The sequence below is a fragment of the Poecilia reticulata genome, linkage group LG12 (genome assembly GCF_000633615.1).
Source record: "Poecilia reticulata strain Guanapo linkage group LG12, Guppy_female_1.0+MT, whole genome shotgun sequence".
NCBI lineage: Eukaryota > Metazoa > Chordata > Actinopteri > Cyprinodontiformes > Poeciliidae > Poecilia > Poecilia reticulata.
The window spans coordinates 22,129,983-22,144,110 of record NC_024342.1 but is presented as its reverse complement, the minus strand read 5'-3'; the positions used below and the strand labels follow the sequence as shown (position 1 = coordinate 22,144,110).

At 37.7% G+C, this 14,128-nt stretch overlaps 1 protein-coding gene across 4 annotated transcripts in view; it reads right to left on the bottom strand.

Moving 5' to 3' along the window:
• whrna (whirlin a) overlaps positions 1-14,128 on the bottom strand; it is a 135,612-nt gene that overhangs the window by 55,562 nt on the left and 65,922 nt on the right. For all 4 annotated transcript variants that reach the window (XM_008424630.1, XM_008424634.1, XM_008424631.1 and 1 more), the window contains exons 2-3: positions 11,992-12,210; positions 6,087-6,212 (exon numbers count right to left, since the gene is read on the bottom strand). In XM_008424630.1, coding sequence (XP_008422852.1) covers positions 6,087-6,212; positions 11,992-12,210 — 345 coding nt within the window. The remainder of the gene's footprint in view (positions 1-6,086; positions 6,213-11,991; positions 12,211-14,128) is intronic.

The following is a 14,128-nucleotide window of genomic DNA, read 5'->3' as shown; positions in this document are numbered from 1 at the left end:
CATTTACAAATAGGATCATCCAGGCAGAAATGTTGATTGCCACATTTTCACTCAGACTAACAAGTAAATATTTAACAGGGATCGCCATCTCCAGATCAGCGTTTGGTATAWTAACATTGCAAAATATTGTTTGGAATGTAATAATTGTTACCTAATAAATACCAAGTGGTTTGAGTTTCCGYCTGGGATGCTGATGCAACATCCAGCCTGTTGATTTGTTTCACTGCAGGAGAGATTAAACGCTCCAGCTGCTGCACAACACCAAGAGGGAAATGTGGATTTATCGATAACGTCRCTGCTGCATGATAAAAATGTCTAATGCACCTTTAAAGAGGTGGAAAAAAGAGCTTAATTTGTATATGAAACAACTGCCTGCAATACAGCATCACTACCACAAGGTGGCGGCAATGTGCCGACAAGCAAAGATGAAGAAGAATTCTGCAGTAATTTGTGTTTAGCCATTTTTAAAAGTCATATTTTCATTTAGAAGWTTTTAACTAAATATTTAGCTACCAAGCTAACAGCAGGAGTTTATAGAAAGACTCAGCTTTTATTCTGATAGTCTACTAACRGCTATCAGCGAGTGAATTTGCATATAAGCTAAGTATTTAGCATGATAGCTTAATATTTAGTTATAAGTAAAATGTTTAGCTTGTTATTTAAATATTTAGTCTGGAGATAAATATTTTGTTTGMCAACTAAATATCTGGCTGAATACTAAATACTTTGTCAGCAAGCTAAAAATGTAGCTTAAAAACTAAATATTTAATTTGGATCCAAGTAATTAGCAATATTTTCTCACCAGCGGGAGTTTATATAGCGGTAAGCAAGACCCAGCTTTTATTTTGATAGTCCACTTAAAGTTATTGGCAAGGGAATTTGTATATTAGGCAAATATTTAGCACTTAGCTAAATATTTAGCTTTAAGCTAATATTTAGCTAACACTTAGCTTAGAGTTTAATGCTAATTCCTTAAACTAAAGTAGATCATTGTTTAAATTTTGTTTTTGTTTTTGTATGTGATTTTATTGGGTTTAATTTTAAGCCTAAATCTCCTCTTCCTGTAGATCAGGGTCYGATCCCCGACAGTTTAAACCACTCCTGCAGCTGGATGCTCTTTTCAACATGACATTTCAGATTTATTAAACTACACAGAGAGCAAGAGAAGAAAAAATAAAAACTGGACAATAGGAAATGTAACAAAGCAACAAAATAGATTGGTGTGGAGATCGAAGCTGCTACAGTGGAGTCACCGGTGCGGCGAACATTAAGCAGCCTTTGTCTGCGAGCCGGGCTGAACAAGCATCAAGCTCAGGTTCTGTTCACCTTACAGGGACTTAAAGGACCGCCGGTGTCGATTTAAACCAGAGAAAAGTCACTTCAACAAAAAGGCTGGTCAGCATTTATCAACCTTTATCTACTATGTCTGAGTTCAGAGGCAAAACTCTGAGTTTTTATAGCAAAGAGTAAAAGTTTAATCTGTCAGGAGATAAAGAGACGGAAAGATAAGGAGGGAAAAACTGAACAAGAAACCTTCAAGATGGACGGATGGAAACCAGGTGAACTGGTCAATTTGTGATCTGAATAACTGARTCAATCTACAATCTGGTCGACAGAGTTTCTGTAACAATGTGCAATAACATAATACATTTAATCTTTAACCAATCTGTGATTTTATGGAAGCCTCCGTCCCTCTGAGCACACCGACAGCTCCTAAYGAGATGCCTTCAGGTCCTGGTGAAGGATGGGAAACCAGAGCTCCACAGCATGAAAYCAACATGTAACCTGAACGTCCCGGCTCTGCAGATTCAAAGGCCTCCACATCTGGAAACATCTCAAATCAGTGATCCAGGAAATRTCTCTTATGCCCAAATTCCTCTTTATTTTTAATGCAAATGACATCCAAGTCCCAACAATCTGTCCAGGAGACAGAGGCAGCGCCGTACGTTACAGCAGACGTAACCTTTCCCCGGTTCTCTGATCAGATTAAAGCCAACCAGGCAGATGTCAACAAAAGGCCAACGAGAACAGGTTGACCTTTCCTTCCCCAACCTGCTCAGTGGGAAKGAAAACGTTMAAAAACMGAAAGACAAACACCTGCAACAAGAGCCGGTCGCCACGGTAACGTTTACACCTGTAGACCAGCGTCTCTGAGGGCTGGAGGACGAGACAGGGACATGGTGGTGGACCAGTCCAAACAGGAAGAGTTTCTGCTGGTTTAACTCAGATTTAAGACTTTTTAAGACACTATGAATGAAATTTAATACCTGGATTACAAACTTCAGAGTTGGGTAGCAACTAGTAACTARCTACATTTACTCAGTTACATTTAACTGAGTAACCTTTTGGGAACAAATTTAYTTTTCTTTCAGGACCGTTTTGACTGAGCTGTACTTGTAACTTTATTTTATTAATTTTATTACGAAGTTTTGCTAATAAAACAGAAACAAACCATTTCATCCATTTGTGAGTTGAGTTTGGTGAATATGGATGTTTGCTTTTTGGTCTGASAGGCTGTTTAACGTTTACTACCAAAAAAGGACAAACAGTATTTTTTTTGTCCAATACTATAATGAAGATATACATTATAATATAATGATTATTTGGATTTCTGTCAATACCAAATATTTCAGTTTTATTGTGTTGTTGTAAAATGAGTAGAGACAGAGAAATCCAGCAGATTTTCACTGACTGAATGCAGGTGAAATGGAGGCTAACAGTASCTAAGCTAACTAAGCTAACAGGTTGGTAATCCACATCCACTTCCTACGAAGTACAAAACTGGTTAAAAGCTGACACCCTGTCTTTGTCTTTCTTCTTTTCTCTTTTTTAAACACCTGATTTTATTATTTTATTAGGCAGCATGGTTAAAATCACAACCACGTATTTCTTGTCTTCCACAGGCTAAACACGTCAATGTAAAGTGCGCTAAAGCAGGAACAAACCATTTCATCCGGTTACAGGGGGATGTTCGGTCAATATGGATGGATATTAGGACATGGGAAACCTTGACCAATATTCTAATAATAACGATAACATATATTATATAATGATTACTTTTCTGTCAGTACCAAATATTTCAGTTTTATTGTKTTATTTAAAATGAGCAAAGAGGAAGAGAAATACCAGAACTCCCTTTCATTGATTAAATGCAGTGAAACGAGAGGCTAACTGTAGCTTAGCTAGCTAAGYTATCTGGTCGTTAACCATGCAGTAGTCTATCCAGCCCTTTTGATGGGGAGTAATGGGCTAAAASGAAACGCCCTGTGTTTGATTTTTTTCTTTTCCTTTTTTWAAAAAAATCWGATKTTATTATTTTTACTAAGCAGCATTGTTAATATCACCATCGTTTTTGTCTTTTACCGRTTGCTACTACACCCGCTAACGCTGGAACAAACCATTTCATCCCGTTACAAGGGGGTGCTGGGTAAATACGGCTGTTTGCTTTTTGGTCTAAAACAGCGGAAATATTTAACTTTTACCGCCAAAAACAAGTAAAAACAACGCCATTATGTCAACACCAATGTCAATTTTTTATTGACATTGGTCCCCAAATATATGTTTTAAATATTTATATTTCTTTTTTGAAGGAATTGTCTCAGCGTCCCCCCCCCATATAGCGGTGCTGATTAGAAAGGCCTGAAAGCGAGMGTCGTCATCCATCTTTGTCATCCCAGCAGGAGCGGTGAGCTGCAGGGGAAGGAGCTGCAGCAGCAGCGGCAGCAGCAGCGGACAGTTATGAGGAAGCCTCCTCTCCTGCTGAGCACCGGCCGTCACACACATCCGCAGAGTGTTGGGGTCTGCAGCCGCAGGATGTTTACAGCAACTCTCAATATCTCTGCTTCACAAATCATTCATATCTTCTAGGCATTTACTCTAAAAACTATTTTATAAAAGATTAATATTGTCAGGTAGAACACATCAGTTATTTAAAATGACAAGATATAGAGATTTTAATAACACAGCAAAGTAGGATAAAAGTTTGCTGCATACTTCTACAAAAAAGTCTGAAAACCAGCAATACAAAATTAAATAAAAAAATGTATAGGATAATTTCAAAAGTGACTATTCTACAGTAAATAAACTAAAGTGAAATGCATTTTTTAAGAAATAAAAGATTTATAAATAAACAAAATATAATTATTGAAAATAAATTTAAAAGATATGCGTGTTGCCACAGACGTATCAAGAGGAAAAGAATAACAATAATAAAATGCAAAAATGTTATAATAGATTTATAAATAAAAATAAAATACAAATACTGTCTTATGTCAATAAGTGACTTAGTAGTAAAAGATAAATACATATAAACAATAATGTATATAAAAAGTCATAAATATGTATAATTTGAAATATACATAAAAAATAATTCATGCAAATATAAAAAGCAAAACAAAATAAAAGTGCATCAATCTGACTTTTAAAAAAAATATTAATTGGGGTGCTGCTATGCAGAATAAACCTGCAACACCGTTTAAAATAAAATAATTTAAAAATGTCAGTAGTAAGTTTATAATAAGTTTAATCACTTGCTTGGGGCCAGACTGTGCAGTAGATTTAAAATAAAAAACAAAGAAAGCAAACAAAATAAATCAGAACATTCATTCCTCTGTGCTGTGCAAGGTTTGACTAAAATAAAGTAAATAAAATAAAAGCAGGTTAAATGAGAGCTGTCATCAGCCGCGGCGTTGCGGTCTTTGGAGGATTCCCTGTCGCCTTCCTGGCTGCTGTCTGTCTCCGTCATGCTGTCAGCGCTGACAGCGTGGAAGCAAAGCAACGATTTATCTCCTTTTTATTTATTCCTAAACTTCTCAGCGGGATCTTCAACTCATTACATCCGTGACAGTTTCAACATCTGAGCTCGCTGCGTGGCTCTGATCGCTCCGCAGAGCAGCTCAGAATACCAAGAGTCAGAAACAAATGGACAAACTAAAAGTTCACATTTAAGAAAACCTCAAATATTTGAGTAGATTGAAGTCAAATAAGAACAATTTAGTCTGGATCAGAGTACTGTGTGATTTTCATTTTTTCTGGCGTAGAGAAGAAATGTTTACCAGCGTATTCATGTATTAGAATGGCCCAGTCAAAGTCCAGACCTAATCCCAGTGGCATGACCTGAAAACAGCTGTTCACAAACGATCCCCATCCAATCAGACTGAACTTCAGCTGTTTTGCAAAGAAGAACCAACAAAAAAATGTGCAAAGCTGGTAGAAACAAACTATAAAACACCAGCAGCTGTTTTACTGCCCTCTGTCCACTCAGGGGGGCTGAATACTTTTGCACTCTGTGTTTTCAGTGTTTTTATTTTTATTTTTAAATGCTTTGAATCATGTATAATTTTCTTTCTACTTCACAACTGTGTCCCACTTCCTGCTTTATGTCTTTCACATTAAATTCCAGTGAAATATATTTATGTTAGTGGTTGTTATGTGGCGAAATATGAAAATGTTCAATTCACTGAATGAGAGGCAGCAACAAACTGGTCCAGTTGCACTATTATGGTGCGTTCAAGTGCTGAAAAACATATCACGATATTATCACTTCATATCAGTCAGTAATATCAATAATTATTGACCAATAATATCTGAAATATCGATGTGACATTTCCTGCTTTATCCAGTTTTTACTCCACACAGTTATGGTGGTGAAACTTGAAACTGCTGCTGCGCCAGTTACTCAGCAGGCCGTTGCTAGGTAACCAAAGAATGAATGAGTTGCTAGGTAACCAAAGCGTGGGAGAGTTAGCTGATTCCACCAACTAAAGAGAGCCTGAGCTGCTAAAGGGTTTTCTTCTGCCTAATGCGTTATATATTTATATTTATTTATTGTCCAGTGTTGCTGGACTGTCAAAATATCAGAAGAAAATGATTTAAGTCTTTTTTTTACTCACCAAACGGCGCACCATTACTCCATAATAACCACTTCAACTGATATCCACATTAACGCGATGAAAACATCAGTGTCTTTTTCTTTAATTACCTTTGTGCTTTTCACAGGTCCTTGTGATTTATGTGACGTTTCTTTAAAAATGTCGCCTTTTTATTCCATTATTTAGGTAAATGAGGCAAAGAAGAGACAGGAATACCTTGAGTCCTCCGCACTCCGCTGCCGATCCCTTGTCCACTCCGGTGATGTAGATTCCCAGCGCGTATTCAGCTCCTCCTCGGATCATCAGGCCCAGAGACCGTCCGTCATCCAGAACCAGGTTCACCTGTTTGTGACGGGCAGAACAGCAGATAAAACAGGCGCTCCATAAACATCAGCGCTTTACAGGACTCAGATTGATGACTGTGGCTGTGGAGTCGGGCTCTTAATAAGACAGAAGACAGATAACACGTCCGATTAATGAATCGCCGTCAAGGAACAAACCTAAAATTCTGCTCATTGTTAAACCTGCAGCAATAAATCCACATTAGATGTTTAAAGACAGAGGATCATTAGGTTCCCAAAAGGGCCATAAATACATGAAACAGAAGAAACTCGTAGATCCAAAAGGGAGTCATGTGTGGAAAATTACATAAATGTAACACCATTTATGGATCATCTTGTCAGGATTCAGCGGCATGAATTCAGATAAAACTGGAGTTATCTGAGAGCCATCACCACAAACTGGACGTCCATTCATTACCTTTAACACGTCATTATGTTGGACTGTAAAGGCAACACTGACATACGGCCATATTGGAATTTAAAAAAGACAAACTTTTTTTTTCTTCAGTTTTTCAGTTATTCTTCTTTTGAGTCTGTTAGTCCAGTTAATCGATTCCTAAACTAGTTGATAATTATCTCAATAACTGATTAATCACGATTAATCAATTTGCCACTAATAGACATTTTTCTAATTTTACCTATGTAATTATTGAAAATTTACATTTTTAAGCTGTTCTCAATCATAAGTTTTGTAGCATTAGCTCTTAGCATTAGCGTAGCATTTGTCATCATTAAGGATTTCCATAATTTCCTGTAATAATTTTAGGTCATTTTGGAGGATTAGTGATTTCTTTACGTTTGCTCTTAATCATCAGCGTTGACTCACAGCATTAGCTTGTAGCATTAGCTAAGCCTGCATGTGGCATTCTTCAGGATTTGTGTAATTTCCCGTCTGTCTTCCTAATTGGAGAGGTTCCTACTGGACGGCGCTTGCTGCACTGTTGTGTTTGTATAAGTTGATACTCAGGTGTAATGGAAAACAGGCCACTAGACCCGACAGAAAAGTAATTTGGCTGTTGGTGTCCAGGAAGCTAATATTTGAACGGGCAGTGTTAGCTTATGTTGTCTTGGAGGTTTACTACTTCACTGAGGAGTTTAACTGATCTTTTTAAGTTGCTCTCAAACATCATCGCGTTAGATTGTAGCGTTAGCTTGTAGTGTTAGCCTGTAGCGTCAGCGCAGCTAGCACCTGGAATCCTTAAGGGTTTTTGTAGATTCTTGTCTGCTCTGGTGTTGTTAGCTAAAGAAGGTCACATAACTCTTTTTCTGGATGTATTCACCATGCTCGTTGTTTTGGTCAGCTGAGGCTGTTGGGATAATTTTCTAGTATCGATTATATTGAAAATCAATTATTTTAACAACCTTAATAGAAAGGGAGCAGAAAACTGGAGGAGACACAGTTTTCACTGCATCTGACACATCGAGACGACTTCAAAAAGCCCCTGAAGAGGAAAAAACCCCTGCTGATTATCCATCAGGTAGATAAATGGGTGGAAGATAAAACTGCCTCTCATGGATTAATGACTATGTCTACTTCAATATACATCTATATGCATAAATGGAGGGTTATTATGATGCATCTAGGAGGCACCGTTGGTCTGACAGATCTCCCCAACATCTTTAATAAGGAACTGAAATAGTACGTGACATACTAATCAGGAAACGACTTGGAATGCACAAAACACCTCCGGCATCCTCTTGGACGCCTAAATCTTCTCGCTGCCAATCACTTTTCAATCTCAGACAGAAGACAAATGACAGAAGAACAAAAGATTTGGAAGTGAGTCAACAGTTAAAGCTGGTTAGAAAAGTTACACAAGCAGAGGACGCTTTAATATGCTCTCTGGGTAAACTGAGCGTCGGAGCAACAATGTTCTGACTGAAAAACAACCACTTTAACTGCTCTAATGAGAAAAACACACAGAGGCAAACAGCACATGTAAAAACAGCCGTTTCTCTAATTCTGTGTGGTTGGCCGCCTGCCAGTCCTCCACGGCACGCTGCCCTGAAACTCTGCAGTACGTCGTTTATTTTCAACCGTCGCAAAACAAGAAAAAAAGAACAAAAACAGCTTCTAGAGCGGCCATGTTGGAAGGAAMGTAAAGAAACGGCTCATTGCCTCCTGAAGAGATTGAACCAAAATGAAGATTTGCATTAGAGATTCTTCAATGACTGAAGAGTTCAGCAGCTTCTTTGACTGGTCAAATGTAAAACCAGGAATATGTAGATAAAATGACAAGTTAGCATCAAATTAACAATGTTTACCATTTATTTTTCCATCCTTGCAGTCAAATTTATTGATTTTATATTGCTACTTTGGAAATATTTGTGATATCTCTCCTTCTTGGAACTGCTTCAAAAATCTACATTTAGAAGACAAGAGAAGAGGAATTTAAAGAATTTATACGGCTCAATTTTTGTTTATCGCGATATCGATCACAGACTATAACTTGAAATAGAACAGAATAGACTTTATTAATCTCCAAGGGTAAGTTGCTTATTTGTTGAAAGACGCTCCATCTCAGGTAACAAATACAAAGTTTGTAAAATATATACATACCTAGGAGTGATAAATTCAAAATGACTAGATATAACAAATAAATAGTAATGTATTAATCAATAAATAACTATAAACTATAAATTAACGCATTTAACTGCATGACCTTGGATGTAACTTTTATTTCAGTTTAATAAAAGGTTTTAAACTCTTACCACAGATTTTTAACAACCTGCTACTGTTTCACATTTGATTTACTTTAAGAGAATCTCTTTCTACAGAAAGCACCAGAGATGAAAGAGCTAATGAAGACTTTATTTATATAATAATAATAATAAAGCCAATGCATTCTAACCCACTGAAAGTCTTTGTTTACTGCCTTCAGGTCTCCTCATGTCCTTATGACTTTATCTACAGCTATTTGTTTTCTCCCTTAAGCTCCTTTAGACTTAATGGGAAAATCCTCTAATGTCATGGTTTTCTGTATAGAAACAAAAGGCATATGGTTTATAAATTCACACTTTTCACATTTATGATCTAAAAATAACTTGTGTTGGGATGAAAAAAATCGAACAAACTTGTTGGAGAACAATAAGTCAGCATTTTTCCGTACCTCCATCCAGAGACCAAAGGCTGCCGTTTTTAATTTTACCGTCTGCAGTGAGAGTGGTGCAACTGTGCCAAACTTGAGATGTTATCTATTTTCCCCATCACAATGAGGTCTTTCATTACCCGGTCCACGACGCCGCTCACGCTCGCCAAGATCGAAAAGTGGAATCAGTTGGACCCGGGTGGCTGCAGGACGGCCTGTATGCAAATACCTCAATTAAATCATGTCAGTTCTGGACCCGCAGGCGCAGAACCGGCATCTGGCTCACCAAGCCTGCCTTTCCTTCAGCTGCTCTTGTTTTAATAACAAGTGTCTGGGTGTTGGAGGCAGGGACGGCACCTCGGATCACCTCTGGGAGAATTACAGCGTTCAGGTTCTGTGACATTTCTGCAGGACGTTGAGAAAAGTTTTAATTACCAGAGCCATCTTTTATTGGCTCCACGCAGCGTCCCTGAGCATCGACTGCTGCCACTAAATCAATTAATTGCTCCCTCTCCTTTCCTGCAGAGGCTCTGACTGGTCTGCTGCTGCTGAGGACTGCAGAGCAGAGCATTTTGGGTAAAAGTGACAGAACCACTGGAACTTTTTAAAATGTTTTTTATGCTTCAACTACAACTTTCAATATGGGATTTAATGTGACTGACCATCAGAGATGGGTAGTAACTAGTTACATTTACTCAACTACATTTACTTTAGAAACTTTTTTTGAAATAATGTACTGCTAGAAAAGACAAATGTTTTGTTGTTGGTTTACCATTCGGAAGCTGCTTGCTGCATCCTTGTTAGTTGTGCAGGAGGCTCCACGAATGCTTTTCAAAGACGTACTGTTGTATAATAAAACCAAGTACAGTGGACGCCCCTGTTTGCAGACTTCAGAGTTCACATGTTTAAGATTTTCTAAATAAAATGCAGCTTGGGAAGTCTGCGTAATGACAGGTGACATCCTAGCCAATCCAGGAGCGCCTTTCATTTTCCTTGTCGCTGATTGGCTGAGCAGCCAGAGCTGAGATAAGTAAGGCTGTGTTAGCTTCTGCGGTTATGCTAACACCGTTTCCACTGTAACGCATATTAAGGTTTGGACTTTAAAAATTGACACTTATAGGCATTTTTAGAACAGGAATCAAACATTTAAAGATTTCAGCAATTAACCCCAGAGAGGAATATAAATCCAGTGTAAATGTAGATCTTAGTGTTTGTTTCTGACTGAAAGGCTGAGACATTATGAGACTCTGTAACTTTTGTCACAATAACTGTTGGCTTCTTTTCTTCTTGTCACATTTATTGAAGGATTATAACCATTAATTTGAGTAGATAGTCAATAGGACAATCTGAATCCTTCAAGGAGAAACTGTGTTTTATCTCTGAACCGTGGAAAATCAGAAGAATGTAAAACGGACACCTTAACTATTACCCCGGCCTTTCAGTGTAATCTGTATAGTAATAACTACAGTCAATATTCAAAGACTCTGAGCCGTCAAGATTAATGAGCAGCTCTCAACTGATGAAAAACTGAAACACCAGAGTAATAAATCTTTTAAAACACTGACAGCTTCTTCCCTGTAGGTCACAAGATAATGACAAGGTGTGGGTTTTTTCTTTCTGGGATTCTTGGGACAACTATTCGTCCTTCTCGTTTACACCAACTTTATCTTCCCTAAACATATAAAAATAACATTATTTAACAAAACTGTTGATGAAGAGACTGGAACCAATCAGTAAGCAGTTGGTTGTAAATTTTAAAAAAACTATCGGTTTAGCCAGTGAACGCGTCTTACCCGCATGCTAACAAATAATGCTAACAGCAACACCCATCAGTGTGGAAGTAGAGTCTAATTTAATCATTATTAATGTAAGTGAGAGGTTTAAAAATGAAATGACAGGAAGTATTAAAGATAGGCTGTAAATTAAGGCTGCAGCTTCCACAGAGAGCAGGACTTTTGGCAGATAACAGGAAGGATAACAGGAAGTTTCATCTGTTTCAGCTTTGAGCTGCTAACATTTAATCAAATTATATTTATATATGTTTCACACAACTAATATTTATTAATACTTAGTAGGAGTTAAAACATTTATTACACAAAAGCTGTCCTAAGCTAAAGGTATGTAACTTTTATAAATATGCTGTTTTACATATTTGTTAAAACCTTTGCTATGCTGTGACAGTTTGTGATGAGACAAATAAAAGGTGAAAAGGTCGATCTCCGTGAGATATTATTGCCATCTGCAGAAATTCATCAAAAACAACCAATCAGAGCCAGGAGGCGGGGCTTAGTGCTATAAACCAACTCATGTACTCTCTGCTAAATGTACTAACAGTGCAGAAACAACTTACATTACAGGAAAAATGTCTATCTATCGTCATCGGTGGCTAGGCTAACTAGCCTTAGCATTCATGACATGCTATGCTAGCTGTAGTGTAGCAGGGAGCACACAGAAAGGTGAATGACAGCACTAAGCTCCGCCCCCTGGCCCTGATTGGTTGTTTCTAGTTACTGGGAGAAGACAGAGGAGCTTGAGTTTTCACAGATTATTTGCTCTCTTTCCAAACTGTTACGACATGATGACAGCTTTTCTTTAGCCGTTTTCAGGTTGTTTGTTTTGCTTGACGTCTGAACTCCAGCTCTACCAGCTGAAGGACGGATCGGCTCTCCGTCTGGTTCTGAATCGCTCTACCTTCTTCTCGTCTCCCTCCTGAAGCAGCTGCATGTTGCTGCGCCGCTGGCTGTCGGTTCGCCGCAGCGTGGCGCTCCGATGCTCCGGTAGATCCGGAGGAGGGGACACGCTGCGACCCTGAGGATCCACCCAGGTGTAGACGTGGTTGGTGACGTAGCCGCCCGGGATCCGCCCGACTGAGCGTACCGACAGGTTCAGCTTCTTGCTGCCCTTCAGCACCTGACGAGGCGACAAGAGGGAAGCAAACAGACGTTTTACAAGCAGAAAGAGGAGGATGAATCCATCAAAACATGAATTTATTGCCAAGAAACGCTCTGTGGTTTTTTTAGAAGCAGTAGACACTCAAATAGAAATATAAAAACAAGATGTGAATTTTCATGGCAGGTTTCAAACAGCTGGAGGTAAAACACTGAAGAGAGGCGGGAGGAGAAAATGTGAGATTACAGGCAGAAACAACAGATTGCTCTCAGTTTCCCTCTGATAGTTTTTCTACATGCACACCTGCAGCAGATCAGCGACTTCCTGTTAGAAGTTTAGACAAATCAAAGTGAAGATCCAAGTAAAACAAACACAAGTTTCTACTGAAGCAACAGGACTGAAAAAAGGTTCTGAATGTTTGTTGGTGGTACAGAAGATTAAATCATCCCTTATTCGTTTACACTTTTCTTCCAAAATTATTCCCTCTTCTTTAGGGTCGGACTGTTTAAAGAAAACTAACAGTAGATAAAAGTCAACAAAAAGAATTAATATGAGCTGATATCGTCCTCAATTAGCTTCATCCATCCATCTTCTTACACCCTTGTCCCTCAGTGGGGTCTGGAGGGTTGCTGGTGCCCATCTCCAGCTAACGTTCTGGGTGAGAGGCGGGGTCACCCTGGACAGGTCGCCAGTCTGTCGCAGGGCAACACAGAGACACACAGGACACACAACCATGCACACACACACTCACACCTAGGGGCAATTTGGAGAGGCCAATTAACCTGACAGTCATGTTTTTGGACTGTGGGAGGAAACCGGAGTACCCGGAGAAAACCCACCATGCACAGGGAGAACATGCAAACTCCATGCAGAAAGACCGGGGATCAAACCTTCTTGCTGCAAGGCAACAGCTCTACCAACTGCGCCACTGTGCAGCCCTTAATTAGCTTCATATTTATATAAATATACAGAGAAATCTAAAACATTTCATTCAAACAGAGGTTTTAAATTTAAATTTATTTCTTTAGATTTGGTAGATTGATTTAAGTTTAAACTGGAGAATGTTAAAGAATCCCAAGGTTGTTGGTACGGAAAGCAAATAGTGTTAAAAATCAACTTCCACAGAGTTGTTTCTACGGAAGAGGATTATGACCACTGAACTTAATCTCAGAATTCAGACTTTTTTTCCTTTTCAAATTGTACTTTTCTAAGAAGGTAAAATTTTCTAGAGATATTACTTTCTAAGAAATTTTAGAAAGTAAAAATTTCTAAAAATGTCACTTTTGAAAATGTAAAGCTTTTTAGGAAAACTTCACTTTTTGGTAAAAATAATTTTACAAAACATTTTCTTTAGCTACAATAAATGTAGTAAAGTAAAAGTACTTTTAGAAATGTTTACTTACTAAAAGTAAAAATGTTTTTTTTAGAAAGTAAAATTTTACTTTCTTAAATTTTTTAGAAATTTTGAGATTTATTTTCCCTCAATAATCCAACTTTTTAGATAAAAACGTCAAATCTCAAATTTAGACTTTTCCCTCAGAATTCTAAATTTTATGGAAGTAAATATGTGCCATCAGAATTTGAATAAAAAATGCATCTGAAACTTGAATGTTGTATATTTGTGCTTACTTTTACAATCTCAAAATTAATTCAGAATATAATTTTGACCTAAAAAAAAATTCTGTCATTATTTGTACATGTTTGCAATTTTCATTTGTTAAAAAAATTCACATTCCTTTTTCAAAGTGATGAAATTTTCAATATATATATATATTTTCAGTGTTAAAAAATTTAAATGCAATATTTTCAGTGTCCTAAAAATTCAACTTGCTCAAATTCACCGTCTCAAATTCAGCGTCTAAAAATTCACTGTACAAAAATGGCGAGGTTACTTCAGGTCACAGACATTAGCAATCGTTGTCAGATTTCAACACTGAGC